Consider the following 24,245-nt stretch of genomic DNA (forward strand, 5'->3'; position numbering starts at 1 on the left):
TTCTTTATTTTAAGTTATCTTTTAATTAAACATGTTAATATTATCATTTTCTTCTTCCTCTGGTGGATCAAAATCATGTACTTTTACATCAGCATCTTCACCATATTGTATGACATTGTCAATTTGTAGCAACAAATCCTGTATACTTTCTTCATCATCCACATTCATGGGCACGAAACGTACTAAGCTAAAAATATTAAAAAAAACTTAAATTAATTATAAAAGAAATATTAAAGTTTTGCTCCTGCATCGAATTGTCTATATTATTTATAATAAGAAAAAAAGAAGCAAATTTTTAATTTACATTCATAAAGCCATTTATTTCTTTCTTTCAATTATCATAAGTAAATTCATAATTTTCTTCTTTTACACTACTAAAACTTAAAGTTTTATCATTTTCAAGTAAACTCTTGGCATATGATAGATACGCGACATCAGCCGCCACCACAGGAGCATATTTATATAAGTATAAGTTTTCCTCAAATACATCTGATGGTTTTTCCTTAATAACTAAATTAATTTTACAATTTGTCGAAATTAATTGTTGTAGGCCATCATTTTCATTGATGATTTTATTGAATTTATCAAAAAATTCAGTAGATTGTATATCGGTTTTGATCAAATCAATTGTAGCAAGACTTTCATTTAAAGTTAAATCTCTAGTCTCCAGTTTTGTAATACTCCGTTGTAGAGATTGAAAATTTTCTTTAAGAAAATTCAAGTCCTGCTCCAGTGTTGGATTTTGTATTAAATTGTATGCTTGTTGTAGAGTGGGGGAATCACTATCATCCTGCAGTAGAATTTCAAGTAGAGCTTTAATTTCTTTGAAATTGTTGTGGTAATAAAGGACAGTTTTTAACCAGGTTTTGGTAGTACAAGAACGGTCTGAGATTGCAGGCAAATTTAGGTTGTTGTATTTTGTACGAATTATATGTTGATGATGAGGTGACTAAAATGATGGGAAATAGTTAAGTGTGAGGTAAATTTAAAATTAATTTGTATGAGATTGTCTGCATATCAATCAATCAATCTATTTATCTATCTATCTGTCTATCCATCTATCTATCTATATATCTATCTATCTATCTATCTATCTATCTATCTATCTATCTATCTATCTATCTATCTATCTATCTATCTATCTATCTATCTATCTATCTATCTATCTATCTATCTATCTATCTATCTATCTATCTATCTATCTATCTATCTAAAACTTACCTTTGAAAACACAGCCTCACAACTATTAATATACGTATCAACTTGCGTAAAATGTATTTGTAAATATTCCAACATTTTCTGATAAGATTGTAATAAACAATTAACATAAATCATATTGGGATATAAAACCTTCAATGGTTGTAAAGCAGTTTTCATATAATCTATGGCAGGTGTTACCACCAGAAGGATATTTTCATAATGAATACCTGAAAAAGAAATAATTTAATATTATTTTAACAATTATCACAAATGAACTTACCTTCCGGCCATAGAATTTGCAAAGAATTATTTATAAAGGCTGCCAAAGAACTGGCATTAGCGCGCTCAAAACGTGTCATATTTAACAAATAAGATTTACCCTTTTCTTCTGCTTCCATTAGACCAAATACAAAATTCACTATCAATTCCTGTTCACTATCGAGCGTTTCAGTTATCGATAACCAAATATGTTTATTTTCAGCTTTTTGTTGTAATTTTTGTATATATTTCTCACATAGAGCCGGAACATAATTAGCCCTTAGATTCGATTCGTTGGGTATGATTTTCTTGGTGTATTTTTGTAAAAATACCTGTATCGCTGGATTGTCTATAGTTTCCAAAGGTATGTTGGCCTCTAGAAAAGTGGTGCATAAATCCAAACTAAAAGTATCTAGTTTCACTTGTACAACTGGTGGAGGTTGGGGTACTTTTACTATTGGAATTATATTACTTCCGACGGCATTTTGTAGGGCGGCACGATGTTTCATAGTACGAAAATGTTGATGTATACTAAAGATTCTTGTGCCATAGAAATTACAAAGACATAATTTGCAATATAATGTTGATTCCTCAATATCTAAGATATTGGGATATTTTTGAACCATTCGAGCATTGAATTTTTGTGTTGATTCTCTATTTGCACTTTTGGGCATATTGTGTTTTTTTTTATAATTATATGAATTTATCGCAATTTATTTAGTTTACAAATAGCATTTTGCTCGTATAATCAAGAAAACTATAAAAATTGGTTGTCTAAGCAAAAGTATGTTTGCAAGTTTAAAAAAAAAAATAATGTAAATATGTATATACAATTAATGCAAATCCATGGAAATATGCTAAAAAATGCTTTATATGCAAAAATATTTTTAGTGTTGCCATATTTTTGCCACATTTTAACGATCATTTTGTTAATAGGGAGGGAATTTATAAACATCTTGAGGGTAACCTAATAGAAGTTTGAGCAATATTTTTTCGCGATTTAATTCTTAATCCAATCATCATTTCACGTGAAATATATTCCCTTTTTCACTTTTTTCGTTCACTAACTTTTTTGTCGAGAAAAAAATTCCCCTGATGTGAAATTAATTGATGGAATTTTGTAAACATTAAACAGCTGTTCCATACAAAATCAACTATTGTGAATGAATTGTTCACAACAAGTTTACGATAGCAATTTTCCCTTCGAGGAAAATGAAAATTAAATAGAAAAAAGAAATTCACTTTTATTGGCGATAGGAGTAAAAATGTATATAATACTTTTTTTTTGCACAAAAGGACTTCATTATTACAACCATACATAACACACGAAGTATTGAATTACTTAATTCTACTTTGAACGTGTCAAGAGGACAAAAATTGAACAAAATCAAACATTGGAATCGAAAGGAAATATCAAAAACCAATCTTTTCATAAATTTCAAAAATGTTCTAATGTCGACTTTTAGACTTAGAGAGATTTCTATGCCCATTTCATATTATACTTTTGGCAACTCTATCTAGCAATAAAAACAATAACAAAAATAAAACACACATTCTTTTTTGGAGCTGCCATATTTTAAAAATTTATATTGTTGATTGTGGTAAAAAGTAATGTTTAGTTTGGGCACAACATAGCGGCAAAAATTAAAATATTTCAAACATTTTTAGTTTTAGTAATAATTTGGATCTTTTTAACTATAAGCAGTTATGAATGCCTAATTTATAGGAGAATGAACATACATCCAGAGAGTAAATATTCAAGAAGGAAAACCCCATAGGAATCTCCAATTTTTCTCTAAATATTAAAAAAACCTAACTCAGCATATACCTGCCATATTGTTACCACTTAGGAGATTTTCTTTATTTCCTAATTTTTTAAAATACACATGACCTTATTTCATTCTCAGTGGCATCACTTCATTTACAACAATTGACATTTTCTAAACAACAACATGATAACAGCTATATGCATCTCTTTCTTTTCCCCACAAATACCCTGAAATGGTTTGAAACTAAAATAATCCCATCGTGTTTTGCCAGCAATACCAATACCCACAAACAAAATACCTCAGGAAAAAGTATAGAAAATATGACAAAAAAAAGAAGCCACATCGGAATTGTGAAAATTACCTAAAAACAAATTGCAGAGTGTTAAGACAAAAATAATAATTTTCGAGGGAATTATCAAGATAAAAGTGCGGAAATAATTCCTAATAAGTTGGAAAACAAATAATCCCAAAAATAAACTAAACAGGGGAATTGTGGAATAAGTTAATTGAACAGTTTGCTGTAATTATACAATTATTAGGTTGCGGTGTGCTTTTAGGGGAACAAATTGTTTGTGTAATTTTGGTATTTCATTTGTAGGGGTACTTATTAACAAAAGCCCTTAAAAATGTCAGAAGAATCCCCGAAAGTGGAAATGTTACGATCCGTTAAGGGTAAGGATATGTTGTTGGTGGGAGATTATCTTTATCATTATGATGATCGCACCAGCAAAGCCTACAGATGGGTGTGCAGTCGCCGTAAAGACAAAACACCTTGTCGAGTGCGTATGTATACAAGTTTAATAGATGAATGGGATTTGACGCGCCATAAAGTGGAAAACATTGTGGGAGAACATCCTCATGGTCCGGCTGAACAGGATGCCATTATAAGGGCTCGAGAAAAGAAACGTCAGGCCGATGCTGAAGGTTTGCCCTGTACATTGAGCAACAAGTCACTTAAAAGGCGTTATCAAAAACAGGAGCTAGTGAAGAAACTTAATGCAAAAAAACAAAAAATGGGTTTTGATAGTGAGGGGGATGATGAAAATAATACCAGTAAAGAGAAACTGGACACTAGTGATGATGAGCTGGGTGATTTGGTTGAAAGTTTGGGTATAACCACAGCCAAAAAGCCCAAAGAGAAAAAGCTATTAATGCTTAAGACCACCAAGGGTCATCATATGGTCGCTGTAGAGGGCTGTGTCTATAGATTAGATGGCAAATCCATGATAAGCACAACTTATCGTTGGAAATGTTTTAGATCCAAGGATTTGCAATGTTCAGGCAAAATCTATACCGAGTGTTTAGCAAATGGGCAACATCGTTTTAAGCCTATACGTTTAGAGGAAAATACCCATAATCACCAGCCCTATAGTGAAGTCAAAATAGAGGCTTTGATTAGAAGAAACAATATTAAAGTGCTGCAGGGTAATGAGGAGAAATCCTCTTTTAAAGTATTCGATAGCTTGACACCCAGTCCGGATAAAAAGCCCAAAGTGGAAAAAAAAATTAAACCAACAACTATACCCTTGTCAGTATCAAAAGGTGGTGGTAATGTTTTATCTATATCCTCTGGTTTTGATGTGAGTCCTCGTCCCGACATACGGCGCATAAGAGCCGAAGCCACTTCTAAATTGTATCGCCAAGTGGAAGATGTCATGGATGCTTTGGATAATCCCAAAGATGGGGAAATAACCAAGTTTACCTTTTTGCCTTCGTTAAAAGGAAATCGTATACTTATTATGGATAACATGATATTTCACTATGACTCCAGAGGCTCTCAAAATGATCGGGCCTATTGGACATGTTTGTTTCGCCGTGATAAGGTGCACAAATGTAATTCACGTTTAACCACAGAGGGTATGGGCAAAGACATTAAAATTATGAAAGTCTCGGGTGAACACAAGCATACGATTAATCATCGAGAGCATATACTAAAGCGTTTAAATCAAAATCTAAAAGTAAAAGACAAATCACTACAAAGCCACAAAATGGAAATGTTTTCTTCCGAAAGTGAGGACGATGATGATGACGATAATAATGATCATACAGGGGGTTTTGATAATACCAATAATACAGCGTTTTCACGTGAAAACTCGCCTGATATTAATGACTTTTTGCAAATGAAACAACCAAAAGCTGAGCGAGAACTGGAGACAACACATATTATATTGGAGAGCACTTTAGATGAAAATGCTCATGCCTCACTGGTGAATTATAAAAGTGAAATTGAAGAGGATCCTTTTCATGAAACACTGCCGGTTATTGAGTATATAGAAATGGAAAGGTTGAATACATCAACCACTTATCGTTCAGATTCTGAAACAGAGGTAGAATATAAACCCAAAGCCACACGTACGCGTGGACGCAAAACCGATGATGATGAAGACTACAAGCCTAGCGCTAAGTGGCGTAAGACACAGTCCCTATTGAAAAAATATACTGGCAATACACCGGTGGCCTCCTATAATCCCGACAATATTGATATAACAAAAACCACAAAATTACGCTCGGCCAAAGGTGGTGAACTACTATGTGTCGATGGTTATATTTATCATTTGAAAAGTATTTCACCTACAACACGCACCTATTGGGCCTGCATTAAGTCCAAGGATCGTATACTTAAGTGTCCGGCTCGTGTTACTACTGTCTCGAATTCCGACAATCAATTGACTGTTGTTCATCTGAGTAATTCGCATACGCATCCGATATCGGAGAATGATATAAAGAAACGTTTATTTAATGAATTTTCCAAATCGGCAGTTAATGCAGATATTAAAACTAAAGATATTATGGGAAAATCATTAAGTGAATTAAATCCAGAATTTGCTCATTTACTGGGCACTAGTAAATCGGTGAAACGTGAAAAATTCAAGTAAGTTGAAGGGTATTTTGTTGTAGTTTTGTTAGAACAATTAAAATTTATCGATAACATAGTGTAATCCCTGTCAGCAGGGTCTAGCGTCTTACCCTTCAGAAAGTCCAACAACTTTTTAAACTCAAAATGTAAATCATTCCAGTTTGATCGATATAAGATGAATATTTTCTCATACGTTAGTTCAAACGTACTTTTAACTAATGATTATAACGGTTCCATTATAGTAATTGTGGTTGTGCCGCCTGTGGTTGCCTATGTGTTTCAGACATTACATTATAAGATTGTTTACTGTCTGAGTCCAAATGTATAAATTGTTAATGATTAAATTTTGGGCAAATGATTCATTTGTTCTTTAAACTGCATCATCAGTTTGTATTTTTGGTAGGTGGCAATTTAAATCCCTATAATGTTTATTTAAAACACAATAATCACAATTACAATAACAAGTTATTAAGCTTTATTATGCCGGCCATTAAGTCACTTAACAATTTTAAGCTTTTCTAAAAAAAGACAAGCTTTTATTTCTATTTATTAAAAGTGTTTGGACCACAACACAAAATAACTTGTTTTTGAATACATTAAATATCGAATCATTTGCCGCATAACGAGCAAACAGTCAAGACGTATTAAGTCGTCATCACTTTGTACAAGAACAGAAAAAAAGTAAAAGTAAGAAAAGAAACGAGTTTTAGAAAGTTGTAGTGAAATGTTTGAAAGAAATTTTCAAGAAAAATTAAAGTATTTTGAAGAAAACCCATATATTGGAAAGGGTGTTGTTAGGGTGTTTTTGTAATTATATAGAAGTAATTATTTATGTTGTCAGACAACCTTGGAATTGTTTTTTTTTTAAATGCGTGTTACTTTAAGAAATCAAAAATGACAACATTTTTAATGACTTAACGACATATTTGTATTAAAACTTGTTTGTCTTATATTCTATAGATTCAATATGAAATTGTATTCGGTATCTGATGGCCCACCATCTTTGGCTGTACGTATGTGCCTTAAGGCTTTGGACATTCCCTTTGAATTGCATAATGTGGACTATGTAGCCTCTGAGCATTTAACTGAGGATTATGCCAAGGTAAGGTTTTATTTCCATAAGAAAAAAACTAAAATTTTCTTATTATATTCCCTCTATATCTATCTCTACACAGATTAATCCTCAAAAAGAAATACCCGTATTGGATGATGATGGTTTCTATCTCTCGGAAAGTGTTGCCATAATGCAATACTTATGCGATAAATATGGTGACAATACACCATTATATCCCAAAGCAGCAAGAGAACGTGCCTTGGTTAATCATCGTTTATGCTTTAATATGGGTTTCTATTATTCCAGCATTGCAGCCTATAGCATGGCTCCCATTTTCTTTGATTATGAACGTACTGAATTGGGCTTGAAAAAGGTTAACAATGCATTGGCGGTGTTTGAGACCTATTTGGAACGTTTGGGCACTAAATATGCTGCTGGCAATCATTTGACAATTGCTGATTTTGCTCTTGTCTCAGCTACTTTATGTTTGGAAGCTATTTCATTTGATTTCTCCGGTTATCCTCTAGTCACTAAATGGTATAATACATTTAAAACTGAATACCCCGAGATATGGTCAATTGCAAATGGTGGGATGCAAGAAATCAAAGAATTTGAACATAATCGTCCAGATTTATCGCATATGAATCATCCTTTCCATCCCATACGTAAAAATGTGGCATAAGTTGTTGGAGAAGGCAGAACAATTAAATTGTTGCAAAAAAATTCGATTTTTTTTGCTATATTTTATTTTTAGTTTTTAAGGACAGAAACGTAATGGATTTTGTCAAGATTTAATTTTGTTTCATTAATATTTAATATGTTAAATGTTTTAAACACTTTTACAAGCAAAATAGCTTAAAAATATGCATACAAAATATATAATAAAGTATATACACTAATATGTTTCAAAGACAGCAGGCTATTTAATTGGGAGAATATGTAATAGATGGGTGAAAAGTTATATCAAGTTCGTAATTTCTTTGATAAAGGGGGGAGGTGAAAGTGTTGTACTGAATACTGGTACTAATTCAGTACTAACGGACTCAGACGCTGTTATACAATAAGTAACCTCTGAGGACATGTTCCTAAGACCTGGTGCACACTAGGAAACTTTTGATTTTGTGTGTGAGAGAAAGAGCTGTTTGATATTTCTTTCTCTCATACAAAAATCAAAAGTTTCCTAGTGTGAACCAGGTCTAATGCATACACAAAAAAAACAGATTTCTAAACTTTCCCGCATTTGACATAAAAAGTCACCCGACAACGCATTTGACAGATAGGTCTTATTAGTATGTGCTGGCCATGAGACCCTCTAGTATGGATGTCATGTATTATCTAATTGTATAAAACCACTTACCTAAAATCTTCAATTAACGATCCTATCGCCTCCGATAGCTTACGATGTGATCTACCCCATGCCGATTCTTGTGTTACGTCACCCAACAGAGCTCTAGGATCAGGATCTAAATATTTATCCAATTGTTTTCTAGCCGTTTTACTTAACAAATCCATTTTTGTTAAAACATTAACATGAGGCATTTCTAAATTGGCCATAACACTTAAAGCGGCCATTGTACCAGATAGGAATTTAGCACCATCTATCATAAACTGTGAATCGACCAGGAAAACTGTACATATACGAAAATTCCAAGACTCTAATAGCTGCACCAACAGTTTGCCCATATTAAGATGTGTAAATAATTCGATTTGTCCCGGCATATCAAAGAGTATATAATCATCATCTGGTTCAACATTTAAACCATCCTCCTCTTCATCGCCACCACCACAAAGTTGATTTTTTAACCATTCCTGATTTTCAATAAGAAATTCGAGACAAAACACTAAACCTCCATTGGGGCCATAGTGTAGCTCTTCATCGTCCATGGCATCATCTAGCTGTATAAGATCTCTTATATCGACTAAGGGTTGATAATCAAAGTGTTCGGCTGCGGGATCTAAATTCACCACTTCAATAACACGTTTGGAATCTTGAGCATGTCGTTGCATGAATGAACAGTAAGTGGACTAAAAATAAGCGTGATGAAAATTTAATTTTTGTGTAATTTTAATACTTTGTACTTACTTTACCACTTCCGGCTGGTCCTATTACCACCTGGGCATAACGCATTTTTATTTAAATTTATTAATATTTACAATGTTAATAACGATTTAGAAATGTTTTGTTATTCTTTTTTTGTTTAATTTCACATGAGTTTTTTTTATTAGCGCTTTGTTTTTAAAGTTGCCGTATTGTTTGTTTTGCAACATTTTCCCTTTTTTATAAACAGAAAAACTGCAAAACAGCCGGTTTTTGTTGGGATAATTAAACCTCTTTTGGGATTGTAGGGTATTTGGTAAAGTTAAGGGGAAATTACTTTATTTTAAGAGAAAGATCCTAATTTATGGGATTTTTATTTTATATTTAAATTAATTTAATTTAACAAACTTTTTCTTCCATTTTGTAGCAGCGACCTTCAGTGGTCACGTGTCGTTCAGGTACTAACGACCGATTGTCGTGGGAACAGAGAAAAGTTTTCTTTGTTTTTTATTGTTTATAATTTTTATTTTTCCAATGCTACCATACTATTTTCATTTTTTAAATGTCCCTTTTAGAGGCCAATCAACAGGTTTTTTTCCGTTACTTTTAGGAATATCAAAGAAAAAATTTGTAAATAAGAGCTGCAAGGGTGTATTTTGGAGATTTCCAAAACTCAACGAAACTTTTTCCTTCACGAAGGGTTGTCATCTTGTCGCGATGTTAGGGCTTAATGCAATGGGCCAAGCTGGCTGGTTCCAAGGGGTCACCCTTGTCATATGACAAGCTCGTTACTAAGAACTACCTCCCACCTTACAGTCAGTGTACCATGTTACTCGATCTATCGATTGTTCTCCTATTACTGAGATAGGTCAATCGATAGAGCAGTACGGCTGAATCACTTGCGGATTCCAGCACTTTGGATGCCCACTATTGGGCAGCTTGATGGTCTGTTTGATTCCAGAGGGGCGACAGCTTTGTTTCCTGGCAATTGGCAGAGTAATGCTCTTTTAAGGTCAAGGTGCGTGGTAGCAATGCCGAAGTCATGAATAGCTAGCCAGTGCATAAAGAGGCTAGTTGCTAACAACTCCCCTCAGCGTCAGGGCAAAACACGGTTGTAATTTAGTTGTCAGGTTGACGTAAGACCTCACTGCATGGATCGTCCGTCTGTACGCGCTTTCTCGTGGGATCAAGAATATAAAAGGGAAGTCGACCTGATAGATAAGACAATCCGGATGTCACGGTCAACGAGGTAGATAGGGAGTTTTACAGTACATGGGAGGACGTTACCCATACTGAAGTTACCCTTATTGACCTCTATGCCAGAATTCTTGAGATTGAGGGCCAAGTACTGACTGATTTAGACGTGGATTGCCTTCTATAGGTGTCAAGGGACTCTTTGGTGCCATACAAAAGTTTGGGAATTTATCTCAGTCTGACGACGAGCTTTCTAGCAGTAAGACTTATAAGATAAAATCTTCTAGTGAAAAGGCCAAGGGGATCCAAAAGGCGCACTTGGGAGATGACCGTTTACAGGTCGTTGGGCAAGTTGCCGTGGAGGGGAAGCCAAGTGCATTTCCACGAGATATTAGTAATACAGGTCAAACGAAGGAGGAGAAAGCAAAGGCAGATTCCTTAAAGTTCTCGTCAAGGGAGAGGCTCCTTTTCAGAAGGCACCGACAAATCGTCACTAAATTCGAAAGAGTATACGGCCCAATAGGAGCGTTATGGGTTACCTGGAGTCAACAGATGGATGCTGCCATCAACCCGGCTTCATCAACCTGCAGTCTGCTAAAAGGGAATGAGGGTGTTATTCTGGAAACTCTGCAAAGTGGCCAACAAAGAGGAATTGTCAGTGTTCAGGCACGCTCTCCTTCTGACATCTGTAAGGTTGTCGGTAAGGGAAAGGGCGCTGAAAGTGACCGACCCTCCAAACTAGTGGTGTCAAAGTCACTAAGCAAAAACTTTAAAAAGCTCTGGTCCATTCCAGGCTGCCGCACCTAAAGGACCCCGTAAGGAGACAATTAAGAGATTCAGATCTGGGGATGATTAACCCTCTTCATCACTCTTACGAAAAAGCAATGAATTTTGAAACAAATTTATATATTTGGTATGTTTTAAAACTTAACGAGACTTTTAATTCTTAAACAAAAAGCTTTTAAAAAAATAGCTTTTCGTCATTTATAAAACTTAACGAAACTTGATTTTCTAATTAAAAAGCTTTATACTAAAGATTCTGTTATGATAAAATTAAAAGTTTAAATTATGTTAATTTTCAAAACATAACGAATTTAAATTTTAAAATTACATCTTTACATCTACTGATGATTCATTATACATATATTCATAATTGCCTTAAAAGCTCTCATTACTACACTTACCATTTGAAATCTTATTCAAAACTCTTTTTGATGTTTTAAATAAATTTTTAAACTTTTTCCAAAAAATAACAATATTCCATTTTATTATAAGTTTCTCTTTTTCCTTTGTTTTCTTGGCATATAATGATAAATTATAAGAATATTAATATATAGAATAAAATATATAATAATATGAATTAAATAAAATATATGTTTTTATTTCTTATTGAATATTATTTTTAAATTAAATATATAGTTTAAATATATTTTTATGTATTTATATTATAGAAATATTAATTATCTTTTTCTTTCATTATTAACAGTAAGTCTTAATAGTTTTATAAGAATAATAATTAAAAAGCTTTTGTAATAAATTTTAAACAAATATTTATACAAAGTTAAAATATATTAAAATAATAAAAAAAAGAATGTTTTAAAAACAAATATTTGGAATTATTTTTTTTTTAGGCAAAAATAAGCGAAAATATATATATTTAAAAAAATAAATTTAAAACTATCAACAAGCAACAATTAAACAAAAAATTCTTTGTAAATTTAAAAATAAAAAAAGAAAAAAAAAATTCATTAAACATTTCGTTTTATATTAATATTATTATTATTCTTTTAAGGCAAATTTCTATTATAGACTAGAAATAATTAGAAATCGTAATAGTAGAATGTATTTTAAACTAAAAATAAAACCCCAAAAACCTTACTTAACTTGCATTAAAGGCGACAGGTTTGCGATATATATTGCGAGGGTTGTAATCGTGTATAAAATAATATATAAGCAGCACTCGAGACGACATTTGATGCATCTAAAGGTGTAACAATTTGATCATCAAATTTAAACCATCTACCATAGGTGCCACTCTTACAAAATGCTGTATAATGACCACTTTCCATGGAACCATAATGATTTGATACTGCATATAGTTCATAGGATTTTGTGGTATTGCGTCTGGACTCGGAAATGGTAATGTACGGTGACATATTGAGATTTTCTAGGGGAAAACGTAAATAGTTTTGTTTCTTTTTGTAGGAGGGTGTTAAGGAGTCTGTGTCGGCATAAAATCTGGAAGAAAAATAAAGAGAGATATAGAGAAAGAAGAAACAGATTTGGAGAAGACTGATGTACATATAAGACTACAGAGAGGTTTGAAGTCTAGACTATAGATTGATTTATAGTCAAGAGTATATACCAAACTATAGTCAAAACTAGAGATCAAACTATGCTCTAGAAAATAGATCAAACAATAATGAATTGACTGATCTACAGTCTGTATTGCAGGCCTCAGACTGATCTATAGTCGAGACTGTAGACTGATCTATAGTTGAGACTATCGACTGATCTATAGTTGAGGCTATAGACTGATCTACAGTCAAAACTAAAGACTGATCTATAGTCAAGACTATAAACTGATCTATAGACGGATCTATAGTCGAGACTATAGACGGATCTATAGTCGAGACTATAGACGGATCTATAGTCGAGGCTATAGACAGATCTATAGTTGAGACTATAGACTGATCTATAGTTGAGACTATTGTATGATCTATAGTCGATACTATTGTATGATCTATAGTTGAGACTATAGATTGATCTACAGTCAAAACTAAAGACTTATCTATAGTCAAGACTATAAACTGATTTAGAGTCAAAACTATAGACTGATCTATAATCGAGACTATAGACTGATCTATAGTTGGGGCTATAGACTGATCTATAGTTGAGACTATAGACTGATCTATAGTTGAAACTATTGACTGATCTATAATCGAGACTACTCGAGACTGATGTATAGTCGAAACTATAGACTGATCTATAGTCGAGTCTATAAACTGATCTATAGTCGAGACTATAGACTGACCTGTATTTGAGACTATAGTCTGATCTATAGTTAAGACTATAGTATGATCTATAGTCAAGACTATTGTGTGATCTATAGTCGAGACTATTGAATGATCTATAGTCGAGACTATTGTATGATCTATAGTCGAGACTATAGTCTGATATATAGTCAAGACTATAGTCAAGACTATAGTCGAGACTATAGTCTGATCTATAGTCAAGACTATAGTCTGATCTATAGTCAAGACTATAGTCTGATTTATAGTCAAGACTATAGTCTGATCTATAGTCAAGACTATAGTCTGATCTATAGTCAAGTCTATAGTCTGATCTATAGTCTAGACTATAGTCTGATCTATAGTCGAGACTATAGTCTGATCTAAAGTTGATAGTCAAGACTATGAACGAATTTAAAGTGGAGACTACAGGCGGATCTACAGTCGAGACTATAGACTGATTTATATTCGAGACTATAGACTGATCTATAACCAAGACTATACAATGATCTATAGTCCAGATTATACACTGACCTGTCAAGACTTCACCTTTGACATTAGTCAAGATACTGATCTACACTCAAGACTATAGACTGATCTATAGTAATAACTATCTATACCCATGACTATGTGATCTATACCTCTTCTTTTTAAAGAGAAAACGATTCCCCTTCACCTTTAAAAAAAACACTCACCTCTTCAAGTGTATCACCAATACCGGCGGCAGTTTCGATATATTTAATTTCTTAATTGCATCGCGTTTCTGCTTACACGCCGGACAATTCCAACCGTGTATACGTTCACCGCTAAAATACATATCTAAACATTGTGACAAGTGACAAACATTATTATTTTCCGGCAGCTCTAAACTAAGATTTGAGAAACACTCATACGTGGCCGATTCCTTATCACATGTCGTACACTTAACGATACTCTTAATTTGGCCATAAAATAAATGCAATATTAAACTTTCTTTTGATTTGGTAAAATCTAACCACGCCTTATCGGAGGCGGTCATTGGTTCACGTATATATTCAGGCGATTGGGCAACGGTCTGTAAATCAGAATGTAACCAATCCATTAAAATTGTAAGAAATTCATGAGAATCCTGCTGTTCGATGCCGCGAAACATTTTCTGATATTGACCAATAACATACTATAAAGAAAATGAAAAAAATTAATAAAGATGTTAAGAAATTAATTAATTGCGTTCGGAAAATATAGATATGGTTAACTTACACGCAAATCTTTGCTGGCAACACATTTGTAATTGCCATTCCATAAAACTTTAATTAGTGCGGCGACTTCTTCGACAATTTGTCCTTTTGTTTTATTATTACGACTGATATAGTTTTTATATTTGTCCGTTATACAGTATTCGGCCAATTGTGGCGTATTGCTAAGACATTGTATTATGCTGTTCATATAACATGTGTTTCCCAGATTCTTTAAGCCCGTCAAACCACGACCCTTAAAAGTGAACAGAAAGTAAATTTATTTTATTATTTCGTTATAAGAACAAAATACACATGTAAAACATACATGTGTTTTAGTTTTTTTTTTGTTAAATGTAAGTAGAGGGTGTGTTTTCTTTTTGTTTCTTTTAGTTCTAAATATTTAATGTAATAAACGTTAAAATTTGTGTACGAACCAACTAGGGATTAAATATTAATACTGACTAAATAGTAAATACACATGTATTCACATATGTATTTGTATTTAAGTTGTATGAATGTCAAGTTCAATATATAAGAAATATTAAATTTTATTTCTGGAAAATATTGGGGTCAGTATTAATTTTAAAATAGGTAAATATAATTTTTACTTATTAAGTTATAAGAGGTTTTAGTTTGACACATTTAGTTTCAACTTTTTTGTATTACAGGACTAAAGACCTACCTACAGTTAGAACTAAAGACTAATTTATAGTCATGACTATAAAGTGATATATAGTCAAGACAATAGACTAATATATCCATACCATAATCATATTCATCTATAGTCATTAGACTGGTTTCCGATCAAAACTATAGATTGATTTAACTTAAGACTACAGACTGATCTAACATCAAGACTACGACTGATCTCTAGTTATGACTGATCTATAGTCCAGAATACAGACTGTTCTATACTCAAGACTATACACGAATCTATAGTCAAGGCTATAGACTTATCTATAGTCAAGACTACAGACTGATCTATAGTCAAGACAATAGGCTGATCTATAGTCAAGACAATAGGCTGATCTATAGTCAAGACAATAGGCTGATCTATAGTCAAGACTATAGGCTGATCTATAGTCAAGACTATAGGCTGATCAATAGTCAAGACTATAGAATGATCTATAGTCTTGACTATAGAATGATCTATAGTCAAGACTATAGAATAATCTATAGTCAAGACTATAGAATAATCTATAGTCAAGACTATAGAATGATCTATAGTCAAGACTATAAACTGATCTATAGTCAAGACTAGAGACTGATCTGTAGTCAACACTACAGACTGATTTATAGTCAAGACTATAAACTGATCTATAGTCAAGACCATAGACTGATCTATAGTCAAGACTATAGACTGATCTATAGTCAAGACTATAGACTGATTTATAGTCAAGACTATAAACTGATCTATAGTCAGGACTATAAACTGATCTATAGTCAAGACTATAGACTAATCTATAGTCAAGACTATAGACTAATTTATAGCCAAGACTATAGACTAATCTATAGTCAAGACTATAGACTAATCTATAGTCAAGACTATAGACTAATCTATAGTCAAGACTATAGACTAATCTATAGTCAAGACTATATACTGATCTATAGCCAATACTATAGACTGATCTATAGTCAAGACTATAAGCTGATCTATAGTCAAGACTAAAGACTGATCTATAGTCAAGACTAAAGACTGATCTATAGTCAAGACTATAATCTGATCTATAGTCATGACTATAGACTGATCTATAGTCAAGACTACAGAGTGATCTATAGTCAAGACTATAGACTGATCTATAGTCAATACTATAGACTGATCTATAGTCAAGACTATAGACTGATCTATAGTCAAGACTATAGACTGATCTGATAGGTAAGAGTATACATTGTACAGTCAAGCCTGTAGACTAATTTGTGGTCAAGACTATCTACCGTTTTATAGTACTTTCGATTCATAACGATGTAACAACGATTTTCTACGATCTAACTTTACTCCTTGAGGGACTTGTATCTTTAAGCCGACCAGAAAGTTTACTTTTTAACCACCCCATAAACTTTTCACTAAAGGTTAATGCCTTTCTAGATATTATCTTCTTATGTTTAAATATCCTTATTTTCTTTTCTATAATGAGTTTGCCAAAAAGTAAAAAAATTCTAACGATTAAATCAAAAAACAATTAATTAACTTTGCACACACCTAAAAAGAAGAAAAAATATATATATGTACATTTCATAGAACTATGTATACAACCAGACGCCATGGCGTTAGATATTTATGGCTTAAGATAAAGAGAAAAGAACAAGCCAAAGCCAAGGTAATTTTTTGTTTGTAATCGACCACATAAACTACTAAAAGGTTATAAAACTAAAAGGCAAAACATACATATTAAAGAAGAAGAAAGTAAAGCAAAGAAAATGTCTTAAAATGTTAATGTGAATTGAAAATCTTGATTATTTACTTTGATTTCCCATTAATCTGGGTGGGTATATTGTAATAAAGAACTTATAGCAGTTTACATTAACTATTGCGTTTAGGAATGTCTTAAAGTGGCTATTATTTTGGATATAATCTTAGGATTTCAATTAAATATTTTGGTCTTTTAATGCTACTACTATTGGAGCAAATAGATTTAGATTGATATATTATTCAGATTGATGTATAGTTCAGATTCTAAACTTTAGAATCTAGATTGAACTTTATTAACATAACTGATATTCATATTATACAGAGATCTATGACTAGACTATAGACAGATTTAAACTCTAGACTATGTATAGATTTATAATTCAGACTACAGACCGATTTAAAGTTAAACCTATAGAACGATTATAGCCTAAACTGTGGACTGAGTTCTGAGTCCTGACTATAGACAAATCTATAGTCCTGACTATAGACAGATCTATAGTCCTGACTATGGACAGATCTATAGTCCTGACTATAGACAGATCTATAGTCCTGACTATAGACAGATCGATAGTCCTGACTCTAGACAGATCTATAGTCCTGACTAAAGACAGATCTATAGTCCTGACTATAGACAGATCTATAGTCCTGACTATAGACAGATTTATAGTCCTGACTATAGACAGATCTATAGTCCTGACTACAGACAGATCTATAGTCCTGACTATAGAGAGATCTATAGTCCTGACTATAGACAGATCTATAGTCCTGACTATAGACAGATCTATAGTCCTGACTATAGAGAGATCTATAGTCCTGACTATAGATAGATCTATAGTCCTGACTATAGACAGATCTATAGTCCTGACTATAGACAGATCTATAGTCCTAACTATAGACAGATCTATAGTCCTGAATATAGATAGATCTATAGTCCTGACTATAGACAGATCAATAGTCCTAACTATAGACAGATCTATAGTCCTGACTAAAGACAGATCTATAGGCAGATAATCTATATATACTCTAGACAATATATAGATTTATAATTCCGACTACAGACCGATTAAAAGTTCAGACTATAAACTGATTATATTCAAAATTGTTATATTCAAAATTGTGGACTGAGTTTTATTCCAAACGGTCTCAGAGATTCTACAGTTTATCAATTATAAAACTTACAAATCCAACGACAATGTTAGATCTAATTTCCCTAAATGTAAATGTTTTTTAATTGGGTTTAAATTTTATATTAATTTTGTGAAAAATCGAATAATTTAAAGAGGATATATAAAATTATCTTTATATTATAAGAATTTTATATAGTAAATAAATTTGAACAGTTTAAATACACAATGTAGTTCACTCGAAAAGATTTAACACAATTGTTAAAACGTAGTTAAAAGCGTTTTCATGAAAAAAAAGAAAACATAATAGATTTTTACTTTAAAACATAAGAACTCTTTGATAAATTACCAACAAGCACCTTAAAGTATGCTAAGTATTAATTACCTACAAAGTAGGCTACAATTTATAATAAACGGAAGTCTTTTATATGTATATATTACTTGCCCCTCAAAAGTAGGCAAATTTCTTTTATATTTAAATTGTTCTTCAAAGAAGAAATATAACAAATTTCTCACACCTTTTTAATTGGACGTAACGAGGCTGTATAACGATATGTTGAGGTTGGTAATTGAATTTTAACACCGCCAATAATCATCTTAATAGAACGAACAATAAAGTTGTAAAAAATTTAAGATTTTTTATAATTATTTGAAATTTTTGCAAATTTTTTTGTAAACTAAGCGACATTCTTTGTTAAAACACCGTCTAAAACTGAAAAATAAACTATATAGACGGCAGACAATTTGCACAACAATAACGAACGAAATAAAACTTATAATCAAAATAAAGAAAGAAAAACAAAGAAGAGCATTTTCCCTAACACATGCGTAAAAGACATTTTTTGTATCGTTCGTAAACAAGAAAGAATTACAGTTTAACAAACTAAACGTATGAGAAAGTCTATTGCAAAAGTTTTAACAAACATGTGCTTTGGAATACAAAGATCAGGGTTTTCTTTTTTTTAAACAAAATTTGTTTAAATTGTTTCCAAAATTAAAAATAATCACTATCTAAAAAAACACAATGCAATTACATTCTTTACTCATCTATTAAATTTAAATGAACGAGCTTAGAAGAAAAATGTGGCAAAGGTGGTTTTTTTAAAACGTGACCTTTTGTACGGGAAAAAGATTTTTAAGATTATTGATTTTGAAAACTTATATTTTGTTTCTTGGATAGAAATAATGACGTATGTATATATTTGCTAGTAGTAGAAGGTTGAGGAAAACTGTTGCTGGTTGTTGGTTTAAATTAATGTTTGAATAGCAAATAAAACGTGCAATTGCTTTTGAAAATTTAGTTTAAAACCTAAAAATAAGTTAAAAAGATTAGTCATGCGGCCAGCTAGCACATTTAAATTAAAGGTGACAAAAGATAACAAGTGTCCTTAACAATTGAGAGCAATTTTATTGTTGGAATTTTATTATTTATTTAGTTCAAAAAAATTATTTTTGGGTTTATTTAGAAGAAATTTTTCTAAAATTCTTTTTAAGATAAAAATTGGGTGACTTTTTGTAAAAAAAACTGAGAGAAGACTTTATTTTCTATATAAAATGTTAGTGGAGACTTCATTTTCTTAATAAAACATTTAGTGGAGACTTAGTTTTTTCATAAAAAATTAAAGGAGATTTTATGTTTTCCATAAAATATTAGTGGAGACTTTATATTTTTGTATGAAATTAGTGGAGACTTAATTTTTTCTTAAATAATTTTTTCTATAAATAAAGTGGAGACTTAATTTTTTTCTATAAAAAATTAGTGGAGACTTAATTTTTTCTAAAAACAATTAGTGGAGACTTAATTTTTTCTGTAAATAAAGAGTGGAGACTTAATTTTTTCCATGAAAAATTTGTAGAGACTTAATTTTTTATAAACAAGTAGCGGAGACTTAATTATATCTAAAAAAAATTAGTGGAGACTTATTTCTTTCTATAAAGAATTAGTGGAGACTTAATTTTTTCTATAAAAAAAATTAGGGGAGACTTTATTTTTTCTATAAAAAATTAGTGGAGACTTAATTTTTTTCTATAAAAAATAGTGGAGAATTAATTTTTTCCAAAAACAATTAGTGGAGACTTAATTTTTTCTATAAATAAAGAGTGGAGACCTAATTTTTTCCATAAAAAATTAGTGGAGACTTTATTTTTTCTATAAAAAATTAGTGGAGACTTTATTTTTTCTATAAAAAATTAGTGGAGACTTAATTTTTTTCTATAAAAAGTAGTGGAGACTTAATTTTTTCTATAAACAATTAGTGGAGACTTAATTTTTTCTATAAACAGTTAGTGGAGACTTAATTTTTTCTATAAAAAATTGGTGGAGACTTAGTTGTTTCTATAAAAAGTAGTGGAGACTTAATTTTTTTTTATAAAAAATTAGTAGAGACTTAATTTTTTCTAAAAAAAATTAGTGGAGACTTATTTTTATTAATAAAAAATTAGTGGAGACTTATTTTTATTAATAAAAAATTAGTGGAGACTTATTTTTATTAATAAAAAATTAGTGGAGACTTCATTTCTTCTATAAACAATTAGTGGAGACTTGGTTGTTTCTATAAAAAGTAGTGGAGACTTAATTTTTTCTTTAAAAAATTAGTGGAGACTTAATTTTTTTGGAAAAATATTAGTGGAGACTTTACTTTTTATATCAAATTAGTGGAGACTTAATTTTTTGGAAAAATATTTGTGGAGACTTTACTTTTTATAATAAATTAGTGGAGACTTATTTTTTTCCATAAAAAATTAGTGGGGATTTAATTTTTTCCATAAAAAATTAGTGGAGACTTAATTTCTTCTATAAAAAATTAGTGGAGACTTAATTTTTTCCATAAAAAATAGTGGAGGCTTAATTTTTTCTATAAAGAATGTATAAAAAATTAGTGGAGACTTAATTTTTTCTGTAATAAATTAGTGGAGACTTAATTTTTTCTGTAATAAATTAGTGGAGACTTAATATTTCTGTAAAAAATGAATATAGACCTAATTTTTTTAAATAAATTATTAGTGTAGACTTCATATTTTTCGTAAAAAGTTAGTGTAGACTTTTTGTTTTCGATAAAAACATTTGTGGAGACTTTTTATACTTCAATAAAAATTGTGGAGACTAAATTAACGACTACTTTTTTTCCAAATAAAACAATGGAGGCTTAATTTTTCCATAAAATATAAGTGGAGACTTCATATTTCCTATAAAAAATAAGTGTAGACTTCATATTTTCCACAAAAAGTTTGTGTAGACTTTTTCTACTTATAAAAAATTCGTGGAGACTTAATTGGCGACTTATTTTTTCCTTTAAAAAGAGTGGAGACCTAATTTAAAAAAAAATTAAGTGGAGACTTTTTTCATAAAAAATAAGTGAGGAAAACTTCATATTTTCCATTAAAAGTTAGTGGAGACTTTTTATACTTTATAAACTATAAGTGGAGACTTAATTTTCTATATACAACTTAAGACCAGACTTTTATGGAGACACTTTTCTACCTAAAAAAGGGGGTGACAAATGTAAAACATTTTCCAACTTACCACTGAACCGGCCACAGGTGAAAAGTCACGTTGTCTTTGTAAAGCATAAATATTGGGTGAATGTGGTGGAGAGGGACGTGCGGCAGTTAATTGTGGTTTAATCGAACGATCAAACTGTGGTATTGTTGGTTTTATTACATAGTTTTCTGGTTCTTCCAACAAGGGCTTTGGCTCCGGTTCCTGCATCGTTTCCATATCATATGCTCCGTTATCACTTTTACCCACATTGCGTTCAATTTGTAATTTTTCCTGTTCCAAAAGTTTTGCATTCAAATGACGTTTATTTTCTCTAGCTATAGCCAATTGTAAGGCACGTTGTTGTTTCTCTCGCTCCAATTGTTCGTCTAAACGTTGACGTTCTTCGATTTTAGCTTCTATCTCTTTGGTCGCCTTTTCCACTTCAACTTTAAGTTGTAAAGGAATGTTGGCTTTTTCTTCCTTTTCGCGTCGTTTGTATTCTTCGAGTTCTTCGCGCAGGCGCATATTTTCTAGTTTCTAATTATGAGAGAAATAAAACTAAATATTCGATTTAACTTTTTTGCTAAAAAAAAAAGAAAACTTACAAAATCTTCGGCTGCACTCTCCAATTGCATCATATTGTATACCAATTGTTGTTCCGAGGGGGTTAATTGTTTTTTACCATAAATATTATTCAATTGCTTGGCCACCTTATGTAATTCTTCATCATTTTCTTTGGCCTTTTCCAGAAGAACTGTCTGATCTTTAACAATTTCATCGATGGCTTTTTGTTTTTCATCATAAGTTTTTAGAGCTGCCTGCTTGCTTGATCTATCTATGATGGGTCTATTTACTTTAGTGGATGGTGTCGGTGATTTTACTGTATTTCCTGCATCACTAATATTCAATATTATTTCATCTTTCATTTGTATATCCAATACGGAAGGATATTCTATATCATCGATAAGATTTAGATTATTTTGTGGTACAGATGGTGCCTGCACCATGGGATTTGTACAACAGGTGGGATACATTAAAAGAAAGTATTCGTAGCCACCTTCGAGAATTTTAATAGGTGAACGATAGGTTACGTCAGGATCCCACTGGAAAGGGGAAACGGTTTAAATATAAAAAAAAATTTCGTATTGTTTTCACTTATTTCACTTACATTTTGCAATATATCCATTAGCACAGCAATTGGTCTATCTTCTTGGGGATTTGGTTCCGAACAATTCCAATCCATTAAAACCACCTCATCTTTAATGGCTCTAGCTGACCACAACTTTTTGGATTCGTTGTCAAGTTTGTCTTGTAATTTACCAGCCGACATACTTAAAAACACAAAGTAAAAACCATAAAAACAAACAAAACTTAACAGAATACATCAAAAAACCTTACCCCGCGTGTATAATTTCCTCGGGTATGCTTAACGTTAAATTATATTGCAAATGAGATGTTTTAAAATCTTCTGCCGAACGACAATCTATTACTAAAACATTTTGTAATTTCATAGCTTCGAATAATTGCTGACAAGACATTAAACGCATAGAGGCTATATCTACAACATTGCTAACGACTTTAGGAGAATTTGAACGTGAACGATCATTTGACACCATTGCTGGCGGTGCAGCAGAAGCAGCAGCAGTAGTTTTTGCTTTATTTTTCGAATTTAAACGTTCATAACGTTCGTTGAGCGACATAGTTAAAGCCTCCAAACGATCCATAGTCATTTTATTGGTGCGATTATCACCCAACATTTGTCTTATCAATGGTTTATTCTCCTGATAGTCGGGTTTCTTGTAAATGCTATTGAGCATATTAAAATATTTTGTATAGAAAACATAGGCCAACTCCTCATCACCTTTGCCATAATGTTTCTCAGCTTCAGCATTAAGTTTTTTTGCTGTCTCTAGTAAACTAATAATTAGAACACAATTAGAAAAAGCGATTAGAAACTAGTTTGTGTGGCCGTTCATGCAATTTATGCAACTGTACTTACACTTGCATTTTACGTTGTCGAACATCGGGTATCTCGGAACATTTTTCCAAATCATCAATATTTTTGCAATAATATAAATCTTTCTTAAAGGACATTGTTAAGAAAGTTTTATAGTTTTAAAATTTATAGAATTTGTTGCTTAAAAATTGCACTTTTTGTTGTCGTTACTGTGGAAATTCTGCTGGTTATGTTGTGTTTTTTTCTCTTCGTAGCCGCCTTTCAATGACTAATTTTTGCCAAATTTCTTTTAAATTATTAAAAATTACAACACTTTTTTATTATATTTTGCATGTTGCTTATATATTAATTAATTTTATTTTAAATAAATATTAATAATTTTATTATTTGTTATTTTTGTAGATTTTTCTTAAAATATATTATTTTTTCTTGCAATCAGTCGAGAAGTGACGTTTTATAATGAAGAGAGCACAATTAAGGAGATGCCATGCAGATTTTATATGTCACCTGAAAAATAGGTTGCCGTATTATAAAAAAATACCATATGTTAAGGAAATTTTAATGTTACCATATTGTATAAATGGTATATGGGATATGTAAGGTTTTAGGCTTAGATTTAATATATCAAAGTCACAAACCCTTGTAGTTTCTTATTCGAAAAAGAAGGAAATTTAA

The 24,245-nt window shown here is 31.4% G+C and overlaps 4 protein-coding genes across 6 annotated transcripts in view; 1 reads left to right on the forward strand and 3 right to left on the reverse strand.

Moving 5' to 3' along the window:
* Nucleotides 1-9,382, reverse strand: part of LOC111678436 (GPN-loop GTPase 3) — a 9,406-nt gene extending 24 nt beyond the window's left edge. Inside the window, exons 1-3 of the mRNA XM_023439785.2 lie at nucleotides 9,222-9,382; nucleotides 8,496-9,163; nucleotides 1-187 (exon numbers count right to left, since the gene is read on the reverse strand). The exon at nucleotides 1-187 is cut by the window's left edge and continues 24 nt beyond it. Coding sequence (XP_023295553.2) covers nucleotides 22-187; nucleotides 8,496-9,163; nucleotides 9,222-9,266 — 879 coding nt within the window. The 5' untranslated portion in view covers nucleotides 9,267-9,382 and the 3' untranslated portion in view covers nucleotides 1-21. The remainder of the gene's footprint in view (nucleotides 188-8,495; nucleotides 9,164-9,221) is intronic.
* LOC124419665 lies at nucleotides 303-2,272 on the reverse strand. The gene is made up of 3 exons (XM_046949939.1): nucleotides 1,481-2,272; nucleotides 1,222-1,427; nucleotides 303-949 (listed from the first exon to the last, which is right to left on the reverse strand). The coding sequence occupies exons 1-3, from the start codon at nucleotides 2,130-2,132 to the stop codon at nucleotides 332-334; spliced, it is 1,476 nt and encodes a 491-aa protein (XP_046805895.1). The 5' UTR covers nucleotides 2,133-2,272; the 3' UTR covers nucleotides 303-331.
* Nucleotides 3,839-8,050, forward strand: LOC111678435 (glutathione S-transferase 1-1). 2 transcript variants are annotated; one of them, XM_023439783.2, is made up of 3 exons: nucleotides 3,839-6,099; nucleotides 7,045-7,186; nucleotides 7,260-8,050. In XM_023439783.2, exons 1-3 carry the CDS (start codon nucleotides 3,854-3,856, stop codon nucleotides 7,818-7,820), a joined length of 2,949 nt encoding a protein of 982 aa, XP_023295551.2. In that variant the 5' UTR covers nucleotides 3,839-3,853; the 3' UTR covers nucleotides 7,821-8,050. The 2 variants fall into 2 exon arrangements, with proteins under 2 accessions (XP_023295551.2, XP_023295552.2); XM_023439784.2 differs by lacking the exon at nucleotides 3,839-6,099 and adding an exon at nucleotides 6,618-6,771.
* Nucleotides 9,383-12,075: 2,693 nt separating the features above from the next.
* Nucleotides 12,076-23,974, reverse strand: LOC111678404 (ubiquitin carboxyl-terminal hydrolase 8). Of its 2 annotated transcripts, XM_023439750.2 has the most exons (8): nucleotides 23,613-23,974; nucleotides 23,012-23,530; nucleotides 22,782-22,944; nucleotides 22,219-22,716; nucleotides 21,656-22,150; nucleotides 14,621-14,851; nucleotides 14,077-14,537; nucleotides 12,076-12,608 (listed from the first exon to the last, which is right to left on the reverse strand). In XM_023439750.2, the coding sequence occupies exons 1-8, from the start codon at nucleotides 23,705-23,707 to the stop codon at nucleotides 12,260-12,262; spliced, it is 2,811 nt and encodes a 936-aa protein (XP_023295518.2). In that variant the 5' UTR covers nucleotides 23,708-23,974; the 3' UTR covers nucleotides 12,076-12,259. The 2 variants fall into 2 exon arrangements, with proteins under 2 accessions (XP_023295518.2, XP_023295519.1); XM_023439751.2 differs by lacking the exons at nucleotides 21,656-22,150; nucleotides 22,219-22,716; nucleotides 22,782-22,944; nucleotides 23,012-23,530; nucleotides 23,613-23,974 and adding an exon at nucleotides 18,651-18,809 and having other exon boundaries at nucleotides 12,078-12,608.
* Nucleotides 23,975-24,245: the final 271 nt, after the last annotated feature.

Source organism: Lucilia cuprina, chromosome 4, assembly GCF_022045245.1.
Source record: "Lucilia cuprina isolate Lc7/37 chromosome 4, ASM2204524v1, whole genome shotgun sequence".
NCBI lineage: Eukaryota > Metazoa > Arthropoda > Insecta > Diptera > Calliphoridae > Lucilia > Lucilia cuprina.

Bases quoted from the DNA above. Each gene is read 5' to 3' on its own strand.
- LOC124419665 (XM_046949939.1), bottom strand. From the start codon at position 2,132: ATGCCCAAAAGTGCAAATAGAGAATCAACACAAAAATTCAATGCTCGA. The intron at 1,428-1,480 runs GTAAGTTCATTT...TTTCTTTTTCAG, and splicing joins GCAAATTCTATGGCCGGAAG to GTATTCATTATGAAAATATC. The intron at 950-1,221 runs GTAAGTTTTAGA...CCATCATTTTAG, and splicing joins GTGAGGCTGTGTTTTCAAAG to TCACCTCATCATCAACATAT.
- LOC111678435 (XM_023439783.2), top strand. From the start codon at position 3,854: ATGTCAGAAGAATCCCCGAAAGTGGAAATGTTACGATCCGTTAAGGGT. The intron at 6,100-7,044 runs GTAAGTTGAAGG...TATATTCTATAG, and splicing joins GTGAAACGTGAAAAATTCAA to ATTCAATATGAAATTGTATT. The intron at 7,187-7,259 runs GTAAGGTTTTAT...ATCTCTACACAG, and splicing joins TAACTGAGGATTATGCCAAG to ATTAATCCTCAAAAAGAAAT.
- LOC111678404 (XM_023439750.2), bottom strand. From the start codon at position 23,707: ATGTCCTTTAAGAAAGATTTATATTATTGCAAAAATATTGATGATTTG. The intron at 22,945-23,011 runs GTAAGGTTTTTT...TGTGTTTTTAAG, and splicing joins GAGGAAATTATACACGCGGG to TATGTCGGCTGGTAAATTAC. The intron at 14,852-21,655 runs GTAAGTTGGAAA...TTCACTTTTAAG, and splicing joins CACCTGTGGCCGGTTCAGTG to GGTCGTGGTTTGACGGGCTT.